The 25,566-nt window shown below is 38.6% G+C and overlaps 1 protein-coding gene across 1 annotated transcript in view; it reads right to left on the bottom strand.

The window, feature by feature from the left end:
- STK3 (serine/threonine kinase 3) overlaps window positions 1-25,566 on the bottom strand; it is a 389,481-nt gene that overhangs the window by 123,674 nt on the left and 240,241 nt on the right. Inside the window, exon 8 of the mRNA XM_066265981.1 lies at window positions 24,205-24,330. Within this exon, the coding sequence (XP_066122078.1) occupies window positions 24,205-24,330 (126 nt within the window). The remainder of the gene's footprint in view (window positions 1-24,204; window positions 24,331-25,566) is intronic.

Here is a 25,566-nt window from a genome sequence, read left to right as displayed (position 1 = left end):
GCCTAGGAATCCTGCCAGTCCCATCTCCTATCACATTCCCTCTCACTCATCAAGTTCCAGCCGGGCTGGCCCTGGCCACCGCTTCTTGAGCATTCTGAGCATGTGCCTCAAGTTTTTATACTGGCTCATCTCTCAGCCTGGAATACTCTTCCACTCAGCTTGATTCTGTACTTAAATCAAGTCTCTCCTTAGATGTCATCTCCTCAGTGAAGCTTTTTCTGACCACCAATCTAAAATTGAAACTTCCATCATTCTTTTTTCCTTCTGTATTTTTAAAATTTTTTACTTACTGATTTTAGTGAGAGAGGAAGGGAGAAAGAGACAGAAACATCACTCTGTTCCTGTATGTGCCCGACTGGGGACTGAACCGGCAACCTCTACACTTCTAGACAATGTTCCAACCAACCGAGCTGTCCGGCCAGGGAGTTTTCTGTATTCTTTATAACAGGTACCTGGCCTGCTCGACCACTAGAATGTAAGCTTAATAAAGGCAGAAGACTTCTTTTTCATGGATAAATCCACAATGCTTAGAACACCTGGCACACAATAGGTAACTGGCAAGAATTTATTTAATGAATGAATCAATTTATATTTTCATTTAATTCATTCAATGAGCATTTATTACAAATTTACATGTTAAGTAATGAGCCAGGCAGACACTGAAATACAAAGATGAATTAGAACAGTTTTGTTCATTTTGTTATTTTAAGGAGTTTGAAGTCTAAGACTGACGTGTGAACAATAAATCACAAGGTATTTTGTTAAGAGCTGTAAGAGAAATGCTGGCAAGTACAATGAATGGGAGGACCAAGATGAGGGCCTCTGGCTCTGCCTGTAACAAGTGAAGAAAGCCTCACAGAGAAGGCCGCCCTTAAATTAGGTCTTGAAGGATGAGTAGATTAGATATGTAACATATATACATAAATCTGGGTGCATGCTTTATAGTATAACTTCTTTTTTACAACAGAACTATACTACATATCCCTTCTCAGCTCAGAAACAAAGCTGAATTAGGTGCCATATATACAATATATATGTGTGTGTGTGTTTTAACAGAGAGGAGGGGAGATAGTGAAACAGACTTCCTCTGCCCTGACCAGAATCCACCTGGCTACCCCACCTGGGGCCGGTGCTCTAATCAACTGAGCTATCCTTAGCACCCAGGGCTAACACTCAAACTAACCAAGCACTGGCTGCGAGAGGGGAAGAGAGGGAGAAGGGGGAGAGGAAGGAGAAGAGAAGCAAATGGTCTCTTCTCATGTGTGCCCTGACTGGGGACTGAACCCAGGACGTCTGCATGCCAGGCTGATACTCTATCCACTGAGCCAATCATCCAGGGCCCATACTTTTATATTGCCATAGTACCTATGCTTGTGCTGATTATACACTTATGACACAATACTGTAATACTCTGTACCTTTGACTTGTCCAAATCTCCTATTAGTCTCTAAAATCTCTAAGAGCAGTACCAGATCTTATTCACAGTTATCTAGTACTTGTTCTCATTACATAATCTATTAAATGAATGGTAAAGCCCTCATTTTGAGCTGGTGCCAAAGCCCAGAACTAAGGGCAATGTCACGTAAGGTTCCAGTATAAAACTTTATTTAAACCAACTTATTATTTTAAAACATAGAATGGGCCTGACCAGGGAGTGGCGTAGTGGATAGAGCGTTGGGCTGGGACACGAGGACCCAGTTTTAAAACCCCAAGGTCGCCCGCTTTAGTGTGGGCTCAAATGGTTTGAGCAAGGCTCACCAGCGGTCTGCTGTAGCCCTCCAGTCAAGGCACATATGAGAAAGCAATCAATGAACAACTAAGGAGATGCAAAGAAGAATCGATGCTTCTCATCTCTCTCCCTTCCTATCTGTCCCTATCTATCCCTCTCTTTGTCTCTGTCACCAAAAAAAGAAAAAAAAAAACCCCACAAAAACATAGAATGGCTATTGAAGAAATTTTGGGAGAAAAATAATTCTATTAACTAGAATTATGGTAATCATTCATCTAATGATAAAAATAGTTATCATCAATGAGTTATAAGCACTATGCTAAAGATTTATTGTAGGCTATTCCCATTTATCCTTTTATTAATTCTGTGAGATATTATTATTTCTCACTGTAGAAATGATATATCTGAAGTTCAAATGGGTTTTAATAATCTGTCCAATGTCATACAACAAATAGGTGGAGAAGCAAGGATTCTAACCAGTCATTCTAATTCTACAGCCCAAGATCTAACTTTCAATCGAATAAAGCTTAAATAGCCTGACCTGTGGTGGCGCAGTGGGTAAAGTTGTCGATCTGGAATGCTGAGGCTGCCAGTTTGAAACCCTGGGCTTGCCTGATCCAGGCACCTATGGGAGTTGTTATTTCCTGCTCCTCTCCCTGCCCTTCTTTCTCTCTCTCTCCCTCTCCCCCCTACCTCTCTAAAATGAATTTTAAAAAATAAAGTATTAAGAATAAGGCTTAAATTATCTCTGACATTTCTTAAGTCTAATTTAGTTTATATTACAAGTTAGCTAGAGCACGTTTCATTTTGCTAAGTTAAGAAATGAAGAAACTGACATATATAAATGAACTAATTTGTACTTGGTCAAAAAGCTAATTTTTAAAAAGTTAGGATTTACACTTTCCAGTAGATCCCTCTGAAGAGAGAGGAAGAGAGAGAAGAAGTTGATTTTCTATCACTTCTTTTTAAAAATCTACTGCTGGTTTAATATTTTATCGTGGTTACAACCAGTTTATTCCCAAAACACTAAATCTATTTTTATATGTGTGAGTCATTGTCTTTTATCCTTGTAAGATTTAGTGCTGTGACCATTAAACTTAAGAAGAAACATAACATCTGGCTGGTGTAAAATAATACTTTTGGTCTTCCTATATTCTATGTTAGAGTCGAAGCTATAAAAGCGTAATGAAGCCTGCACCTCTGGATTCACACAAGTGGCTTAGATAATCTACAAAATTATAAAAACATTGAATCAAGTTTGGAAGAGATTGCTTTTATTGTTTATTATTTTTACTTGCACAGTCACTTAGCTAAAGGATGCTAATCTAATTTCCAAATTGACAGTAAAAAAAATAGCAATGTAAGAAGTGGTGAGCACTCAATTCACTAATGATAGGCACCCAAATAGTAATTAATAAAGTACAGACGGAATGAGAACTAGTTTGTATGAAATCAGAAAACTCATTTGGTGATGGTAGTAAAAACTCATCAGCAATAACTTTTACTTTTTGAAAATCATTAACTGAAAATCTTGATATTTTATACTGTTAAAATTTCATAATACCTTTTACATTTTAGAAACAAAATAGAAATTTACGAAGTTTTTCTAAAGCTATACTTCATTTATATGTACTGTTATTCCTCACAGAAGAAAAACAGAAGAAAAAAATGTTGATACTTTATAGAAAAAGGTCTGCAGAACAGATGCTTCCCACTGTAGAAAGCAGCCAATTCCAGTAAGGAATACAATAGCATTTTCAATCAGTGGTCATCATGTGCCAGGAATGCAAAATAGAGTACTGATGATAATCCAGGTTATGAATCATAAAATCCACATGGAATACAAATATTTGAAAACATTATTAGGAAATCCTACTCCATTGCTAAGACAGACTTATGCTATAACAGTCTGAGAAATAATCAAAGACTTTACATTAGGTACCTTTACATTTGCAATACCACTACCTTAAAGAATTGGCAGCTATTATTTGTCTGATTTTAAGGATATTTACAAAAATGTTTTAGAAAGCATTCGTCATTTGCAGCACTGAGATAGTCCAACTAGTCCTTAAATAGGTATCTTTCTAATTGGCATATTCTAATTATTTTATTTCTCTTCTTGAATAATGTGAAATGCATTTTTATTGCTAATACAATTATGTAACAGCACTTTATCAGCACAGTACAGTGATTTTTCACTTGGTATGAAAAATCCACAAGAACTTTTAGGACACGTAACACCTGACTATTTAGTCAGGGCCACTGACCTTTTCCCTTTCAGACTGTCGAATAAAAAATGACAACATCCAACATAACAGCCATCTGGTGTGAATGCCCTGTCTTGAACCATAAAATATATAGGTCATATAACAGAGTTGCATCTTATTGGTTACATTGCATAATAAGATTGCATCTGATTGGTTAATTTTTGGTACCAGAAATCCTTATATACTAAAGTATTAGAGAGCTGATTTTTTAAAAAAGTCAGTTTGGAGAAAACGGGTAATTGATTTATTATTATTTGTTTTAGTAAATCAAGCTAAATTAAACCTATTTTTGTCAGATCGTAAAAAAATACGGTTTTTTTGGGGGGGGGTATGCTGCACAATTTTAGTAATTAATTTATGTGTGCCATAAGATGAAAAAGATTGTAAACCACTTGTATAAAGCAGTGATCTTAATGGCTTTGATTCAACTAGACAATTCTATTGAGGGTGTATTCTGCTACAGCATGAAAAATATTATTTTCAGGAAAAAAATGAATGTGTATATAAATGAATCAATTATAAAAAGGTTGCAATGTTACAGTGGTCTAAAGTATTAAAACCTCTTAGAGGTGCTAATCAGGGATGGCACTGACAGCAAACAACAAACATAACAAATATACTATACATGTATAACTGAGATCTCAATATAAGGGAAATTTCTAAGGGTCCCAAAAAGGCTGGCAACCAGAGTGAAAACAAGCTAAATCTGATCTTAGCACTGCCTAGAGGCAGGTGACTATGAGGTATCCATTTTAGTGGATAAAAGGGAACAAGAGATACATTTTGGGGTTCTCTCCAAAGTAGTAATAAAACTACCGCAAAAGACTGGGATTTTTTTTTTTAAAGCAAGAGAGAGACAGACAAGAAGGGAGTGAGAAGGGAAGCATCAACTCATATTTGCGGCACCTTAGTTGTTCACTGATTGCATTCTTATACGTGCCTTGACCAGAGGGCTCCAGATGAGCCAGTGGTCCTTTGGTTCAAGCCAGAGACCTCAGGTTCAAGCCAGTGACCATGGGTTCATGTCTATGATCCCACGTGCAAGCCAGTAACACTATGTTGAAGATGGTGAGCCCATGTCCAAGCCATATGAGCCTGCGCTCAAGCCAGTGACTTCGGGATTTTGAACCTGGGTCCTCAGCATCCCAGGCCGATGCTCTATCCATTGTGCCACTGGCTGGTGAGGCAAAACTGGGATTCTTGAAGGTCTATATCCTCAGTGAAAAGGTAAACAAGAAAACAAAATGTACTCACAGTTGAAGGAGATGACATGCAAACTTGTCTGTCTCACTTGGGCTATAGGTAAAGATGAGGAGTAGGAGGAAGGTGCTTTCCTTTAGAATATACAGACATGGGTTTGGACTTCCTACACATTACCCATAATTGTTGGAAAACAGCTGTGTTAAGCTTGCATGCTTGTACTTTGCATGATTAGCGTGTGAGCACAAGGCAGCACACATGTGCATAGTCTATGTAAGGCTACGAGTGCTTCCCCTCAGGGCGGATTGCAGATCGCTTGCCCACCACTGTAAGGAGCCATTATGCTGTTCACTCACCTGCTGCCACGAAAAGTGGTTTCCCCTGCCTGTTTGCTCATCTGCCATTGTAAGAATCTATTAAACGGGAATGGCCCACTGCTTTCCAGCTCGCAGTTCCTCTACTATCTGCCCAAATACAATGTGAACCTGCCTGGCCTTGGCCACCAGCATTACATCTGACAGAGTGGGCAGGATTAGGATCAGATCAGAATGGAGCCACTGACACCCTTGAAGAATGGGACAGAGAAGTGGCTGTTGTTTCCGGCATATGGTTCCCTGTGGATATCCTGTTGGGGGCTATGAGCTGGCTGTTTTTTATAGCCTTGCAAGCAGACACTGAAAACTCTGTGTGAAGACTGCCCGAGTTCAAGAACTCCAAGATGAGCTGGAGACGGGATTGACAGTGGCAGGAACTGTAACAGTTGCTGGAGAAGGAGGCTGACCAATTTTGAGAGCTTCAGTGTGAAATGCAGGCTGAACACCAACACTACCTCAAACTGGAACAGTCGCACAGAAGGAATTATGGGTTCCCGTTTGCCCTAAAAGCTGAACGCTGGCACTGGCAATTGTTGCAGAAACAACTACAGGTTCAAGAGCTCCAGTTTCAGCTTTAGGCCGAGAGCCAGCAGCCACAAGAGCTGAAGGGTTCACTGAAGAAAGAGGAAATTCAGGCTGAAATTGCCATTGGCAGACTCAGAGCCTGGCCAGTGGTCACACAGAAGGTAAAAACCTATCAGCCAAAAGAGCCTCAGGGGCAGGCACAACTGCCTCCACAAGCAGTGGAGCACTCTGTAGTCTGGCCCTGCACCCAGTCAGAGTTGATGAAGTTAGGGGTGAAGTTCAGTCAGAAACCCACCAAGTCCCTGGCAGCTTGGTTGCTGCAGTTGTGGGATATAGGGGGGTGGATGGCATTGTGATCTCCAGAGATGGAGAAATTAGCTGCCATTACAACACACTCCTCCTTGAGGCAGCATCTTCAGAACTGCCATGACAACCCAGAAAATCATACCTTATTTGAATGGGTTGTGGCTGCCATTCATATAATCTGGCAGAATGCTAGAGACTTGCTGGGGGCAGTGAGTTGGTACAAATCATATACTGAGCTGCAGCAGGTCCTCCAGGAACTGGATATGAGGAATGCTGCTTTCAATCTGAGGTTCCATGGGCCAGATGAGGAAGTATTTATAGCAGGGATGAGGGACCTTATTCTCTGTAGTGCCCCATCAGCCCTTTTTGGGTCAGTAGTGGCTATCTTGAGCCCCTATGTGAGGCAGTCCATTAACACTGTTACACAGATGGTGGCAGATTTGGGGGAGATGGAGGCATCATGGAGCCATAAGGCTGTGCAGGCTGCTGCCCGTGCTGCCCTTACGACTAACAAGAGAAAAGGGTCTGTAAAGGTTACCCAAAAACAGAGGTTAGTAGATTTGATTGTAGCCAGGGCAGATAAAGAGAAACTGGATGGTAAATCTAATATTCAGTAGAATCCTGTTAGAGATTTGGTGGCAGCTTAAACCAGAACAGAGGTTCCAGCTGCTGAAAAAGTGGGGGAAGCAGAAGGCACTGGCAATTGCCAAGAAAATGGCTGGCATTCAGGTTGCATGGTTGCAGGATTATGTGATCGAGACAGCTATGGGAGAGGAGGATCCCCAAGACCTGTTGTTTCAGTTTGAATAGAGGGAAGGCTGAGGGACTTGTCTAATGGGGATGAGTGGAGGGCCCCATGTGAAACTGGCAATCTACTGGTCCCCTTCTAATGTGCAGCAGGTGTTGCCCTTAGAAGGCACGAGGTGCTTTTGAAACTCTTAGAGAACTGTCAAGGTGGCACTGGCCTTAAATGTGTTTGACCCCACCAGGCCCTGTAAGCTTGCTGAGGTGTTTGGATGGGGCTTGTGGCAATGGACAGAGCACTTATGGAAAGGCACTGAGACTCATTAATAAAGAGCTGTGTGGCTAGTTGCCTGTAATGGACCCTTACCTTGGTGATTTGCACAGAGAGCTGGGCTGTCTACTGTGGACTGATCATTGAGGAATATAATGGACTCCTGAAGCAAGGACTGCAATAAGGTGGAGCCACCAGATCCCTTGCTGGGTGGAAATGCCACTTGTGGACAGTAATGAGAGACCCTGATGGGGTGTCCAGTACCTGTGGACGCCCTCCTACACCGCACAGCTGCTCCCATCCAGTTGCAGAGACACCCCAAGAACACTTTCTTCAATGAACATGCCCTGGACTATACAGGCCCTCTCACCTACTGTGGGGTAGGGGCCAAAGCTGGTCCTCCAGCTAACTCCCTTGGCAGAGTGCTCAGGGAGACACTGTGAAGTGCACCCTTGTGATTACTGTCACTTTTGGTATATCCTGAGCCTTCATAATTCAGTTGCTGTACTCTGTACTGTTTCTATCTATGTAATGTACCTCATTCCTCACACAGGGACCATCGCAGAACATACCTGTCGCACAGGTTATAAGGTGAGCAACCCTAGAGGGGTGGAATGTTGGGAAAACAGCTGTGTTAGGCTTGCCCGTTTGCACTCTGCATGATTAGCACATGAGCATGGGCAGAGCCACGTGTGCATAGCCTATGTAAGGCTACAAACTGCTTGCCTCAGGGCAGATTGAAGATTCTGTGCCTGCCATTGTGAGGGACTGTTTTGCTATTCATTCCCCTGCTGCCATGAGAAGCGGTTTTCCCTTACCTGCTTGTTCCCCAGCCATTGGAATACTCCAATAAATGGGGATGGCCTGTTTCTTTCCGGCTCCACAGTTCCTCTACCGTCTGCCTGAATCCAATATGAACCTGGTCAAGGCCATTGGCATTACATACATGGTCTGGGGAATCCCATGTTAAGATATTAACCTAATGTGGTCCCAGTATGGAAGCACCCCGGTGCCTGATGGTAGCAAATAAAAATCCACCCTAGGGCGACCCATACTAGGCTTTTAGCCCAGAACTCACATCATTCGGAGATCAAATCCTGCTAAACTTGAGCTCACAATCAAAAAGATAAATAATGAGCAGACTGACAGCTGTGTATATGGGGGGGGTGAGGAAGGCTGAGAGGTAGAGCAAAAAAAAGGACAAAAAGAAAAAACGCATGGACATGGACAACAGTGTGTTGACTGCAGGGCTGAGAGTGGGGGGAGGGGGAGGGAGGTATGGGGGGGTAAGTGGGGATGGATAGAGACTTGACTTGGGGGGGATGAACACACAATATGGTATACAGAGACATAATACAGACTTGGTACCTGCAACCTGTATAATTATGTTAACTAGTGTCACCCCAATAAAATCCAATTAAAAAAGAGAATGAATAAAGCTACTGAGAATGTGTAGAAGCAAGGAACAACAGAATTAAGATTGCCCTGCTCTTCAGAATTAAGTTAGTCCCCTTAGAAAGCTGGGTCTTTCTAAGACAAAGATTTCTAGAATAGGAAAGAGTAGATGGTGGCAGTCTAGACTTTAAAAAAAATAAGCAAGCACAAAGGTAGAAATATTCTGGCTAGAATGGAAAGCAGTGAGCTTTACTGCGTTAAGGGACAGCCCACAGTGGGAGACAGCATAAACTGCTTGGCAGAGGGGCGTCAGGAACCTCGCAAACTAAAGAGTGAATTAGAGAAGAAGGCCTGAGACAGACCGAAATCAGAGGTTATTACCGAAATCTATATTTGAGGTAATTAGAGCTTATACTTAAAAAGGTCATAAAGAAACAGAAATGACAAGTCAAATCTGAAAGATACCATGAAAGAGAATCAAAATATTCTAGAAACTTGCTGGACAGTCAAATATAATGGATCAACGTTAACTCCAATATTATGAAAATTGTAAAAGATTCTAATTTGAAATGATGAAGAGAGAAAATAGATAATGCCAATTATTTGTTAACAAAAAGAATGACTTAATAAAATTTGCTACTTCAACATACAATAAAGGCATTGAGATTTAATCATTACCGAATTTGTGATAAAAGAGTCATAAGAAATCAACAAGGCACGTGCAACACAACTTTAAGGAAATGAGCATAAAAGTGAGGGAAACGGCAGGAACCTTGACTTCTCTCCCTGTACACCCTCCAATCAAGGGCTGCTGGAGATGCTGACATTGTTAACCTGTGTCAATAAATAAATTTTAATTATTACTTGAGATAAAGAGGCAAAAAGCAAAGTTCCTACCATACATTTGCTTGTATTTCTTACATCATGGAGGAACCCTATGTACCATTAATCTAAAAATACTCTCTTGTAAAGCAAGGTGAAACTACTAACCCGACCCAAATTCTACCTCCACATATGGTAAAGCAGGGGTCCCCAAACTATGGCCCACGGGCCGCATGCAGCCCCTTGAGGCCATTTATCCAGCCCACGCCACACTTCCAGAAGGGGCACCTCTTTCACTGGTGGTCAGTGAGAGAAGCATAGTTCCCATTGAAATACTGGTCAGTTTGTTGATTTAAATTTACTTTTATTTTAAATATTGTATTTGTTCCTGTTTTGTTTTTCTACTTTAAAATAAGATATGTAGCCTGACCAGACAGTGGTGCAGTGGATAGAGCGTCGGACTGGGATTGGGAGGACCCAGATTCGAGACCCCGAGGTCGCCAGTTTGAGCGCAGGCTCATCTGGTTTGAGCAAAGCTCACCAGCTTGGACCCAAGGTCGCTGGCTCGAGCAAGGGGTTACTCGCTGTGCTGTGGCTCCACGGTCAAGGCACATATGAGAAAGCAATCAATGAACAACTAAGGTGTTGCAATGAAAAACTGATGATTGATGCTTCTCATCTTTCTCCATTCCTGTCTGTCTATCCCTATCTATCCCTCTCTCTGACTCTCTGTCTCTGTAAATAAAAATAAATAAATAAAATAAATAAATAAATAAAATAAGATATGTGCAGTGTGCATAGGGATTTGTTCATAGTTTCTTTTTATAGTCTGGCCCTCCAACGATCTCAGGGACAGTGAACTGGCCCCCTGTGTAAGTTTGGGGACCCCTGTGGTAAAGGATAACATTTGCACAATTGCCTTGCTATCAATACACCCAGAGGTATCCATTGTTTCTGTGTTATAAGTGAAAGGCCCACACACAGTAGGACCAACTGGCTAACTCTGGTCTCAGAACCATCCTCAACCCAACTGAGTTAAAAACTACTGAGAAAACATTAAAAATATTCTCCTTCAAATAGCTACTCTTCAGTACCACTTCAATGTCTGACAGGTTGAAAAAAGCAATAAATTATCCACCAATTAAAAATTACTAAGATTTATATTATCTAAAAATATGTACAAAGAATTAATTTTCTTCTCATTGTTGTAAGTAGGAGGTCCTTCTAGTTCACTGCAAAAACAGCATGAGCGCTTTTACAGCTGCTGTCTTTGACACACCTGTCCCTAACAGAAACTTCTGCAGCCATACTTCCTAACTTTTTTGCATGTTCACATGCATGCTTTTTACATCAAAGCTCTTAGGATCTACAAAAGTCAGAGGAAACTTGTTCCTCCGCACAACAAACCTAAACGGTGAGAAGGCGTCACGGGCAGGACTTCAGAGGCTCCGTACAGCAGGACTGCACAAGTTCTTGGCATTATATTAAAAGTTTCCAAACAAAAGATTATTTTACATCCCATGTGCACAATAGTGATATACAATAAAGTAAATTAAAAGTAACCTTAACCATGAATTTTCTTTTTTCACTCACAGCCAAAAACATGTCAAAGGATTAACAAAATACGTGTAAGATTATAAAATCAAATATTTTAAAATAAAAGTAACACCTTTAAAAACTGTGTTGATATAAGAAGTTTGTAAAAAATCCACAAGAGGGCACCAAAGACAAAAAACTAGAGAAAGTCAATTGGAGACAGATAAAACAGATTCATAAAATAGGCTATCACATTTACTAACATATTATCAATACCTTTCAGAAATATACTAGTGGTCACTGACTTAACAATCTGATATATTTTAAAATATCATAATCACTGCCATGGCATAAGTTAAATAAGCAATAGTAATGTTTCCAGGGGCACGCTGTCTATAGTCAGTAACCTCCCCAATGACTTGCATATACTGTAATAGCAGAAGCTCAATGGACAACTGCTGATTACACAAAACTGACAGAAACGTACACTAGGAAATACCAAATATTCATGTTACTTGATTATTGCATTCTAAACTTTTATATAAATAACTTGTGATTATAATCTTATGTTCCTAGAACAAATATAACTAAGAGCTAATTTGTCTTTGAAAACCACTTCTTTTTCTTATTCTTTCTTTGTCTTACTCCTTTTCTGTTCCATTATGATAGTTATTAATAGCAAGCAGAAATTTGAATATATACTTTGCAAAAGAAATATTACTTATATAAACTTATATTTTAAAAGGAGTTTAAGAAAGTGAGCTTTCAAAACATACAATTCAGAACAAGACTACTTGAAGCAAAATAAAATAACTATTAATTTTAACATGTAGTTGACACTACTGACACTACTGAGACAAATAAAATTCTAGGGTAGAGGAGTGTCAGGGCAGCAAAAAATAGGCATCCTCCCCCAAACAAAACATTTACCAATGTTTGATTTAAGTATTGCTAATCAAATACTTCACATACAATTATGTCCCTTATTATTTTTAAATGCAAATACATTCTATGTTGATGATACCCTTAGGGTAGTATGCTAAATAATAAGGGGGTAAAGGCAGGTAAAACCTATTATAAAGCAATTCTATACATATATTTATTGATATATTTATATATTTATTATAAATATTAATTAAATATTTATATAGTAAGCACTTACTGTATGCTAGCCCATGTGCTAAGATATAGTCATCCTTTACAGTTTGGTGGAGTCAAAAGTAGAAAAATAAATACAGTGAGAAAATACTCTCACAGAATAAGCACAGGACAGACACTATGGAAGTAGGTAGGAGTGCTGGCCTAACTGAAGCCGAGAGGAGCACCATGAAAGGTTTCCCTCTCCAAAGTAACCAATGGCTAAGATGACTCCTGAAGGATAAGGAGTTAATCAGGCAAATGAAGTTAAAGAAAGAAGCAGTTTAGGAAAATACAGCAACTTATGCTTTTCTTTAAACATTTTTGAGCACTCCAACCTTTGCTTTACAGTTTCACTATCAATGATAGAGAGCCTGATTCGCTAACTGCCTGAGTTCTCCCTTGGCATTCAAACTTGCATATCCAACTGCCTGCTACACAAAGCAGCATGGATTACCCAAATTAATGGACACCTTAAATTAAACAAGTACTGAGATGATCTCCTCTTGTCCAGAAAGTTGCTTCATTCAGAAAGAGTACTGGTACATATATACAATGGAATACTACAGAGCCATTAGAAATGATCATCTATTGCCATTTATGGCAACATGGATGGACATTGGAAAACTACAAAACATTATTAAAAGAAATTGAAAAAGACACAATAAAATGAAAAAAAAAAATTCCATGTTCATGGACTAGAAAGATCAACATAGTTAAAATGTCCATATTATGCAAAGCAATATAAAAACTTAATGCAATTTCCATCAAAATGCAATGTCATTTTTTAAAAAAATGGAACGAAAACCCACCAGGTTTGTATGGAACCATAAAACCCCAAATAGCCAAAGCAATCCTGAGGAAAAAAAAAAAAAAAGCTGGAGATATTACGATACCTGACTTCAAATCATACTACAAAGTCACAATAATCAAAACAGCATGGTACTGGTAGAAAAACAGACTCTCAGAACAACAGATCAGAATCAAGAGCCCAGAAATAAAACCACATATATTGGACAAATAATCTACGTCAAAGGAGTCAAAAATACACAATAGAGAACAGAAAGCCTCTTCAATAAATGGCGCTGGGAAAACTGGAAAGCCACATGCAGAAGAATGAAACTTGAGTCTAGTTTGTCCCCTTGCACAAAAAAAATCAATTCAAAATGGATCAAAGACCTAAATTTAAGACCTGAAACAAATTACATAGAAGAAACCATAGGTACTAAACTCAGGGATCTTGGCCATAGAGAACAATTTATGAATTTGACCCCACAGGCAGGGGAAGTAGAGGCAAAAATAAATGAATGGGACTATATCAAATTAAAAAGCGTCTGCACAGCAAAAGAAATTGACAACAAAACAAATACACAACCAACTAAATGGGAGATGATATTTGCAAACAACAGTTCCAATAAGGGGTTAAGATCCAAAATGTATCAAGAACTCACAAAGGTCAGCAACAACCAAGCAAGCAGTCCAAATACAAATGGAGAGGACCTGAACAGACACTCTCCCAAGAAGACATACAAATGGCCAACAGATATATGAAAAGATGCTGATCTTCACTAGCTATTAGAGAAATGCAAATCAAAACTACAATGGGATACCACCTCATACCTGTTAGATTAGCTATTAACAACAATATAGGTAATACAAGTGTTGGAGAAGCTGTGGAGAAAAGAAAGCTATACCTCATTCACTGCTGGTGGGAATGTAAATGGATACAACCATTATTGAACAAAGTATGGGCAGTTCCTCAAAAACTTAAGAATCAAATTACCCAGCAAGCCCTCTACTGGGTATCTATCCCCCAAATTCAAAAACACTGGTACGTAAAGACACATGCACCCCCATGTTCATCGCAGAATTGTTCACAGTGGCCAAGGCATGGAACAACCAAAGAATCCCTCGATAGAGGATTGAATAAAGATGTGGTACACATATACAATGGAATACTACCCAGCCATAAGAAATTATAACACTGACATTTATGACAACATGGATAGACCTTGAGAACATTATACTGAGTGAAATAAGTAAATCAGAAAAAGCTAAGAACTGTATGATTTCTCAAAAATTCTTTCTTACTATGAAATATAGTAGACCCATCTTAGGACAAAATTTATATCACATACTCAGAAATGACAAAAAAAGAGATCTTTGTCAAGTGTAGCAGTGCTTAAACTAACAAAAAACACTGATATTGGGATTAACCTGATGTAGAAATCTCTGCAATTTTTTTAATTTTAAAAATATGGACAAAATTACCTCAGCACCTATCAAATATGTTAGTTTGTCATGATGTATTCTCATCAGACAAGCTTTTTCTACAACAGGTATAAAAATTAAATCCAGAAGACACTATTTCAAATCATGTACTGTACCTTTCTTAAATAAAAAATATTTAAAGAGGTTTGTTTATAATAGTTACCCTGGACACAGGTGTATAGCATTTTTTTATTGATTGTTTTTTTTTTAGAGAGAGACAAGGTGTGGAGGGTGGGCGGAGAGAGGGAGAGGGAGAGGGAGAGGGAGAGAGAGGGAGAGAGAGAGAGAGAGAGAGAGGAGCATTCATTTGTTGTTCCAGTTAGCTGTGCATTAATTGGTTGCCTTCCATATGTGCTCTGACTGAATGAACCGTAATCTTGGTGTTCAGAATGACACTCTAATCGATTGAGTAACTGGCCAGGGCTAGCAATAAATTTTTAAAAAGTTATCAGGAAATCGTTATCACATAGTGTTTCCTGTTCAAAAATCACATGAGAGATGATGGAAATGTCAATTTAACTTTAGGCCAAAATTTTTTCTCTAACTTTAATAATGTGAACTGTGTTGAATTAAATTAAATTTAGAAAAATTATGTTATTGTTATAACCCACAAATTCTCTGAAAGTTATATATGAACTCAAAATGGAAAAGCAGGATCTATAATGGAATCAAGAATTAATACTGAATATAAAATATAAATCTCTTATAATGTAGCAACTCAATATGATGAATTTCACAACTCTAGACTTTTGAAATAAAAAAAAATTTAATCTACATTATTTCAAATTTGAACTTTATGAAATATTTCAATGGCCCATGACAAACTGGCTCTGTTACAGGCAAGCAAATTTAGGCTCCAAAGAAGTGAATCTTAACATCTCTTACAGTAAGGTTCACAAATCAATTAGCCCAGACACTGGATAAGAACCAACCCAGGGGTCAAGACTATAGATTGCTACTATAAAGGCTGTCAAAGAACACAGATCCTCTGGCTGAAAATAAATGCGTGAGTAAAACTTGGTAACACAGCTCTTCGACGATGCTGGAAAAAAACCAGTCATCTTTGAAATAATCAAAAAGAAGGGAAAAAAACCTACAGGGAAAAATCTCCATGAAAACAACCAGGATATCAAAATATCCACTCTCAAATTCTGTCATATCCTAAAAAATAGCCAGTCTCCGTGCCCCATCCACTAGATTTTAACCAAGTGAAACCCAAAATGTAGCAAATTTCCCTCTCAAAAAGCTACCTAAGTTTCATGTGCCAAACATAACCAATATGAATTATGAATGAAAATAAGGAGAGATTACATGGCAAAAACTTTGACTTCAGAGATATGGATGCTAAGGTAAGCATAGAATCTATCAGATAATGGCTCATAATTCTACAGTTCTTATATGATGGAGGCTGGAGGGCATAAGACTACCTTTGTTCTACTAGCTAAAGAAAATTATTTTGTTAAAGGCACAGTGGTTCAGAAAAAGAAAAATATCCATTTACCTCTATTCTTATACTAATTTGTTCTGACTTGCCTTAAATTACCTTGATTTCTTGTAACATTATCTTCTAGAAGCTTTCCCTTCCCTTCTTGGATCACTTTGTTTTACAAATTATCCAGAATAAACCAGAATCGAACAGACCACAGTTTTTCTATGAATTGTGCTAATTTATGAGTACTCAAGTATTTCATAATCATTATAATTTCATAATCATAATATATGATGTTCTATAAATTTACTTATGAAGTTTTATATTTATTCATAAAGATGTATATTAAATATCATTACATTAAAACTCAATATTTAAATTATAATTTAGAACATCCAAGAAATGACAAATAATATGAGTTTCCATTAAAATGAAAAATTGAACACATGGGTTTATGTTTATCTCTCCCTCTTCAAATTACAATGAAGGTTGAGAAAAGAAATAAATTCATAAACACAAAGAGCATGGGGAAAAGACAGCAGCAAATAGAAATGTCAAAAACTTTGGAAGCTAGGCCTGACCTGTGGTGGCGCAGTGGATAAAGTGTCAACCTGGAAATGCTGAGGTCACCGGTTCAAAAACCCTGGGCTTGCCTGGTCAAGGCACATATGGGAGTTGATGCTTCCAGCTCCTCCCCCCCCCTCTCCCCCTCTCTCTCTCCTCTCTAAAATGAATAAATAAAATTAAAAAAAAAAAAAAACTTTGGAAGCTAGAAAGCAGATAAATATATAACTAGTAGCTAACTCAGAAGACAAAAAACAAAACAAACAAACAAAAAACAAAATGTAAGGTTCCAAGGAGGAATGTCATCAAGAAAAAACTAAGAATAGAATATACCCCCCAAATTCAAAAACATTGGTACGTAAAGACACATGCACCCCCATATTCACTGCAGCATTGTTCACAGTGGCCAAGACATGGAAACAACCAAAGTGTCCTTCAATAGAGGACTGGATAAAGAAGATGTGGTACATATATACAATGGAATACTACTCAGCCATAAGAAATGATGACATCGGATCATTTACAACCTCATGGATGGACCTTGAGAACATTATACTGAGTGAAATAAGTAAATCAGAAAAAGCTAAGAACTGTGTGGTTTCATACATAGGTGGGACATAAAACTGAGACTCATAGACACAGATAAAAGTGAAGTGGTTACTAGGGGGAGAGGAATATAGAAGAGAGGGCAGGGGAGGGGGAAAGGATGTAAAGAGGGACAAATACAAAGTGACAAAAATGATTTGACTTTGGGTGATGGGTATACAACATAATCAACAGTTCAAATGCTATAGAAATGTTTACCAGAAACCTATGGACTCTTATTGATCAATGTCACCCTGTTAAAGTTGATTTTCTAAATAAAATTTAGACTCCGAGGTCGCCAGCTTGAGTGCAGGCTTGTCTGGTTTGAGCAGAGCTCACCAGTTTGAGCTCAAGGTCGCTGGCTCGAGCAAGGGGTTACTAGCTCTGCTGAAGACCCACGGTCAAGGCACATATGAGAAAGCAATCAATGAACAACTAAGGTGTTGCAATGAAAAACTGATGGTTGATGCTTCTCATCTCTCTCCGTTCCTGTCTGTCCCCATCTATCCCTCTCTCTGACTCTCTCTCTGTCCTTGTAAAAAATAAAAATAAAAAAAAATAACATAAATACATTTTTTAAAAAGCATCAACAGCCCTGGCCGGTTGGCTCAGTGGTAGAGCATCAGCCTGGCGTGCAGAAGTCCCGGGTTCGATTCCCGGCCAGGGCACACAGGAGAGGCGCCCATCTGCTTCTCCACCCCTCCCCTTCTCCTTCCTCTCTGTCTCTCTCTTCCCCTCCCGCAGCCAAGGCTCCACTGGAGCAAAGATGGCCCGGGCACTGGGGATGGCTTCTTGGCCTCTGTCCCAGGCGATAGAGTGGCTCTGGTCGCAACAGAGCGACCCCCCCCAGGGGCAGAGTGTCGCCCCCTGGTGGGCATGCCGGGTGGATCCCGGTCGGGCACATGCGGGAGTCTGTCTGACTGTCTCTCCCCGTTTCCAGCTTCAGAAAAAAAAAAAGAAAAAAAAAAAAAGCATCAACAAATTCAAGGCTCAAAGCAGTGCATCCTAACAGCTTTTACAGTAAGTTTCACAAGTGAACTCGTTCTCTTTAACAAAGAGTTTCCAGTAGACTTTAGTGCTTCTCTCAGATATAACTACTACATATTTGAAAAAAACCCATCAAGTGAATAGTAAGAGATCAAAACAAACACAGAGGAAACAGAAAGAAAGGGAGAAGAAAACTCAAAGTGATAATAATAACAATGAAGGAGAGCAGGAGATCTTGGAAATTAAACACTGGATATGGAAAAACAGAAAAGTTAAAAGATAAACTTGAGACAATCTCCAAGAAAGAAAAGAAAAGAAAAAAAACAGAATAAAGATCACTGAAAGTTAAATCTAAGAGGTCCACCAATCAAGTAGAGTTCCAGAGAGAAAGAGAAAATTATTAAGCAATAACAAAAATAAAATTGCACAGAACTAAAGTGTTTTTCCAAACTGAAATTGGCTATAAGACATTCCACACAACCAATGGAAAAAAATCTACACTAAGGTACATTATCATACAAGTTTTAAATAACAGGAAGAAAATAAAGATCCAAAAAACTTCCATAAAACATTAAAAGAATTAGGCATTAGATTATCATCTGCTTTGTCATCACCATTACTGCTAAGTTAGGCAATAAACCAAGGCCTTCAAAAATGTTAGGGGGACATTACTTCCAATACAGAACTCTCTTCCCAGAATTCTTTTCTTAATATTAGTTTATTTATTTATTTTTCAATTACAGTTTACTTTCGACAGTTTACTTTCAATATTATTATGTATTTGTGCCAGATCTACAGAATAGTGGTTAGACAATCATATATTATACAAAGTGTCCCCCCTGATATTTCCAGTACCCACCTGGAACCATACAGAGTAATCATAGTATTACTGGCTCTGTTCCCTAGCTGTACTTCTTATACACCCCCATGTCTATTTTGTAACTATCAATTAGCACTTCTTAATCCCTGTAGCTTTTTCCCTCAGTCCCCCAGCCCCGCTCCCATCCAGTAACCAGAATTTTATACTCAATCAACAGCAAAGGTAGAATTAACATATGATCAGATATACAAGGGCTGAAAAAAACTGCTAATGTCTAGAAGCTCCTGGGAGATATGGTCCATCAAAATAAGGAAGTAACACGAGAAAGACAAGACCCAGGAAACAGGGGATCCATTACAGAAGAGAAGAAAAGGAAGATCCCAGGATAATGTAGGGAGGTCTTAGGATGACAGCTGCTCAAGCCTAGAAAGCAATCAGTTCAGATTAGAGGAGGACAGAGGATAAAGAATGAGTCAAGGAAAAAGTATGACATATACATTGTGTTTGAACAGAGAGTTTACAGCTCTCACAGAGAAAGTGGGAATGTATCATTTGAGAACAAATTAGTAATAGGTACATAGAAAACTTAACGAACAATAACAAAAGCATAGAAATTATTAGTCCCAGAAATCACAAAATATATATATATATAATCACAATATATTATGTGTTTACATAGTTATGACTATCCTATAATAAACAGTAAGGCTCTTTTAGAATTGTGATTTAATTATATGGAGAAAGTGAGAGAATACTAGTAATCAATTCTTCTTTAAAGAATTTCAATTTGTGATCGATACTTTTATCTCAGATATAAATGTTCTTTACTAACCTGAAGAAGTAAAAAAAATAAAAATAAATTTTCTTCAAATATAATTTTTAGTAAGCTTAAAGTGGGTTTTTAAAACTCTCACATGATTTCACTTGTATGTGTAATCTAATGAACAAAATAAAAAAACAAAAAGGAAACAGACTTACAGATATGGAGAACAGAATGACAGCTGTCAGGGGATAAGGGTTAAGGGGCTGGGTGAAGAATTAAGCAAAGAAAAAAAACTTACAGACACAGACAACAGTGTGGGGACTCCAGGAGGGAGAGGGTGCTTGGAGGAGGAGGGGGCAGGGCAGAGAAGGAGATGGAAGGAGACCTGATCTGGAGTGGTGAACAGACAATGCAATACACAGAGATGATGTTCTGTAGAACTGGGTCCCTGAAACCTGTATAGTTTATTAACCAATGTCACCCCAATAAATTCAATAAAATTTAAAAAAAAGAATGAAATTTGTTTTTTAAAAATACTTAAAATGTTTTTGACTATAAATCAGTTCAAGTCTGATCACCATTGTGTGTGTGTGTGTGTGTGTGTGTGTGTATGTGTGTGTGTGTGTCTTTATTTCATATTCAGGGCGACAACTGACAAAATGATCTCAAGGTGGAAGCTAGTGCCTGAAATTAACATATGATCAGATATATACAAAGTAAAACATGTAAATATTGCTCAATGTGTGACTCTACCAAGGCTTTTAATTTTTTTCTCACAATTTCAATTAAAAACAAAAAAGAATATAATAGTTTTACCAAGAAACCCTAGCTTGGTTCCAGAGAATAAATTCTTATTTGAAAGAAAAAAAGAATCATAAAACCTGTTGTAATTATAAAATTTGTCCACCATATTTTGAAGTCCTCCCCTCAAAAGATAGACTCTGAATGCACAAAAGCCCAAGTAACACATACATAAAACAACAGGATGTCTTTGGAACATGGCAGTTGGCGGAAGCTGGAAGCACTTTGAAAAGTGTTCGGTAACAGCCTGAACAGCCATGAAAAAACTGTTAAGATACCTGAAGGCCTTTAAGGAGGTTGCAGGAAGGTAAGTAAAATGTGGGAAGCTGAAAGGAAGGATATTCTTGTTATGTAATAGCAGAAAATAGAACACTGTTTTCTGCAGTAACTGGAAGGTAATAGGGAAAGTAAAAAAAAAAAGTACCTAACGAACTGGTTAGTCTAGCTAAGGAGATTTCCAGGCAGTCTCTCAGGTGCTGCCTAGTTTCTTCGTGCTGCCTATAATAAAATGTAAAAGGAGAGGGAAAAGCTTAAAATAGAAAAATTAAACAAAAAGGAATCGGGACTTGCTGGTTATATAAATCTCCAACCTCTGCAAACAATGTAAAATTTACATAATTCTTACAATTATGAAAAGATTTTCAAGAAAACATCAAATTCAAGAAAGTGAGTCCTGCAACTTTGTTCTTTTTTCCAATATTGTTTTTGCTATTTGAAGTTTCTTATTTCATATGAGTTAGAGGACTTTTCGTTTTGCAAAAAAGATCACTGAAATTTTGACAGGGATTGGATATTATGTGAAACTCTGAGACTAATGCCATCTTAACAATATTAAATCTTCCAGTCCATGAACATGAGATATCCTTCCATTAATTTAGGTATTCTTTAATTTCAGCCAAGTTTTATACTTTTCATTGTACAAGTTTTTCATCTCTCTACCTAAATTTATTCTTAGGTAGTTCATTTTTTTGGGGGGGGGATGCTATTGTAAATGAAACTGCTTTCTTAATTTCCTTCCAGAATTGTTTATTACTGGTATATAAAAACACAATTGATTTCTGTGTGCTGATCTTGTACCCTGCAACTTTGTTAAACTTCTTTATTAGTTCTAGAAGATTTAGACGTTGTTGACAGACTTCATCCAAGAAGCTGCTCCAGCCCAAAGGGGCCAAAACAAAGGCAAGCCTCTATGCTGTTCCCTGGGGGAGCTGCCAGGATATTCAAAATGTAAAATCTAGACATTTTTGAGAACCAGGTTCTTGCTCTGCTCCCCTACCCCCAACCTCCACTACTGTTTCCATGGCTGTCGCTGAGCTTAGAAAATCAGAGATGGAAGGCTCATAAGCCAGCACTTTCTTACCAAAATTTAGCAGCCTATTTCTTCATTAAGTACTCACCAGTGTTTTTGAAAAAGCTGATTTGTCAGTTTTTGCCATCTTAATGGTTCCTTCTATGAAGATACCAATTCTTATCTCTTTCTACACCACTGTTTCCCATGACCAGTAACTCTACCAAACAGAATGTGTTGGAAGTGACAGTGTGAGACTTAGCAATGAGGATTCCTCCTTGTTCTCTCTTGATCACTCACTCTGAGAGATGCCATTTACCATGCTGTGAAGACTCGCAAGTAGCCCTCTGGAGATTACCACATGGCAAGAAACGGAGGCAGCCTGCCAATAGCCATGGTGCTATCTTGGAGCTCTAGACCTTGTCAAGCCTTAAGACGACTGTAGCTCCAACCACCATTTAGATTACAACCTCATGGGAGAACCAGAAAAATCCAACTTAGCCACTTCTGAAATAATAATTTACAGATACCATGAAATAATAAATGTGTGTTGTTTTAAGCTGCTAAGTTTGGGGATATATGATATTTAAAGCTGAAGTCCAAAATATGAGAAGAACCTAATCACTCAATGAGTTAGTTCTTGGGAAATGAGTGTTTCAAGCAGAGGAAATAGCATATATAAAGGCCCTAAGTAAGGAAAGGTCTTCGGCATGTTAAATAAAATAAAAAATCTGAAATAAGATCAATATGGCTGGAGCCCAGTGAAGGAGAGGAAAATAAGGAAGAAAGATATCACCAAAGTAGCAGAAAGTAACCAGAGTGATTGTACAAGGTCTGAAAAACTAGTAAAAATTGGTAAATTATTGAATAGTCATTGGTTCCATAGCAATCAAAAATAGAAACCAGCTTATAATTATGTGTAGAACTATAAGAGCAAAGTAAAAGTCACCTGTCCATTGACTGCTAAATAAAGGCAGTCTGTAGCCCAGCACTCATGAAGAGCCTGCACAAGACAAAGAAAAGGCCGCTGAGCACCCCTGAAGAGGAGTAGTGACTAGACTTTATTGAGACCATAGCCTTATCAGAAATTATAACTCTGATAAGCCAATGTTGTTTATTTTTGAAAGTACTAATAAATATTTGATTGAAAAGTGAGAATAAAATATTGATAAAGGAATATGAAAACTTAAAAGTAAAAATTCTAGTTTGAATCTTGTTTCCTCACCAGCTCTGTAAGCTTTGATAAATCACTTCTCTCCTAACCTAAGTAATAATATATACGTGATCAATCTTACATTTTAAAGATCAAATAAAATAATATATAATGAAAGTGCTTTTGAAACTACTAAAAAGTAACACAAATGTTAATTGGAGAGAAATCAAAATCTAACTTGTTCATCACACAGGAACCCACAGTGGGAACGATAAAACCCTTTGAGAGCAAAAAAAACTGCGTCTTTACATCAGCCCATACTACTTATCTTTATAGAATTAACACACAATCACACAGTTATTTTAAAAATCTTTATGAGGATGCTATTTGAAATTCTGAATGGTGAATTCATTGGTAAAGACTTAATATCTAGAACATAAGCTTATAAAGCATCTGTCTACCAGGCAGTCCACAGTCACTGCCAAATGAATCAGTGATGTAGCCCAATACCTAAAGAAAATGATTTAAATCAGTTCTGCAAAGATGCACATTTGTCCTTATCATGGGCTACCAGATAAAACAAGGTTTAATAATTGATGAAAAGGGTAAAAGAATTTCAAATGAAATCTCAACTGCATAAGTAGTCTCTGAAATTAAAACTAAATTTGAATTAGCAAAATAATACTATATGTATACACACTGTAAGTAAAAAAACTTCTATGGAAAAATATAGATGATGTTATCAAAAATATTTTCAATCAGTGAAAAGGAAAATAATATGCATATTTTATGACTATCTGAATACCAAGAGGTATTTATCTTCTATATCTTTGCCCAGGAAAAATTTATAACTTGAAACAAGGAAAAATGTTAGTGAAGAATGGAAGCATCGGATGTCATAAAATGCAATACAATTATTTTTTGTCATTAAAAAGAAGAGATGCATGAATAAGTAAATGGAATAAACTAGGACTTTATATGTCCCTCTTGCTTTCTCTAGTAAACTATCTTCTACTGTGGTATTCTTAGATACTGTACAAACCTTACATTCCACTAACCACTAATTCTTAAGACATCAGAAAAAATATCATTTAATGCAAACAAAATATATTTGGAGATTTAATGAACATCCCTCATTTGTACAATAAAACATCAGTGCTATTGATATATTTAGAAAAAAATTATAGAAAAGTTACTTCAAAGGGAAAAAGTCCATTTTTTTAGAGTAATTACGTACCGAATTTTCTTCCTCCTCTTCCAATTCTCGTTGCTGTTCTTCGTGTCTTTTAGCTTTGATCTCCATAGCCTCTGCAATCAGGTCTCTTAAAATCGATACAGGTTTTGCATTCTTGATAAAAGGATGCTAGAAAAGTAAAATTCAATGGCATAGTTTTAAAAGATTTCTCTGAATTATATCTTAAAAATGTTAAAACACATAAATGCAACCAGGACATTAGGCTTCAATAATTGTTCTTTCACCCAGAATTAAGTGTATAAGTTAGAATAGAGACTAAGGCCCTGGCCGGTTGGCTCAGCGGTAGAGCGTCGGCCTGGCGTGCGGGGGACCCGGGTTCGATTCCCAGCCAGGGCACATAGGAGAAGCGCCCATTTGCTTCTCCACCCCCCCTCCTTCCTCTCTGTCTCTCTCTTCCCCTCCCGCAGCCAAGGCTCCATTGGAGCAAGGATGGCCCGGGCGCTGGGGATGGCTCCTTGGCCTCTGCCCCAGGCACTAGAGTGGCTCTGGTCGCGGCAGAGCGACGTCCCGGAGGAGCAGAGCATCGCCCCCTGGTGGGCAGAGCGTCGCCCCTGGTGGGTGTGCCGGGTGGATCCCGGTCGGGCACATGCGGGAGTCTGTCTGACTGTCTCTCCCCGTTTCCAGCTTCAGAAAAATAGAAGAAAAAAAAAAAAAAAAGAATAGAGACTAGCCCTGGCTGGTTGGCTCAGCAGTAGAGTGTCAGCCTGGCGTGCAGGAGTCCCAGGTTCGATTCCCGGCCAGGGCACACAGGAGAAGCACCCATCTGCTTCTCCACCCCTCCCCCACTCTTTCCTCTCTGTCTCTCTCTTCCCCTCCCGCAGCCAAGGCTCCATTGGAGCAAAGATGGCCCGGGCGCTGAGGATGGCTCTGTGGCCTCTGCCTCAGGCGCTGGAATGGCTCTAGATGCAACAGAGCGATGCCCCAGAGGGGCAGAGCATCGCCCCCTGGTGGGCATGCCGGGTGGATCCCGGTCGGGCTCATGCGGGAGTCTGTCTGACTGCCTCCCTGTTTCCAGCTTTCGAAAAATGAAGAAAAAAAAAAAAAGAATAGAGACTATTTCAGCTGCTTTAGAAATAAAGATTTGGCTTTTAGGTTTCCTAGTTTATTTATTTATTTTTTTGTATTTTTTTGAAGTGAAAAGCTGAGGAGGGGGTGATATTTTCTCCACCTGGGGCGCTGTTCCATTTCTCAGTAACCGAGCTCTTCTTAGCGCCTGAAGTGGAGGTCATGGAGCCATCCTCAGCGCCCGGGCCAACCCTGCTCCAATGGAGCCTTGGCTGCAGGAGAGGAGGAGAGAGATAGAAAGGAAAAGGGGAGGGGTGGAGAAGCAGATGGGCGCTTCTC

The sequence above is a fragment of the Saccopteryx bilineata genome, chromosome 3, assembly GCF_036850765.1.
Source record: "Saccopteryx bilineata isolate mSacBil1 chromosome 3, mSacBil1_pri_phased_curated, whole genome shotgun sequence".
In the NCBI taxonomy this organism is placed as follows: Eukaryota; Metazoa; Chordata; class Mammalia; order Chiroptera; family Emballonuridae; genus Saccopteryx; species Saccopteryx bilineata.
This window is presented reverse-complemented; position numbering and strand designations above follow the sequence as displayed.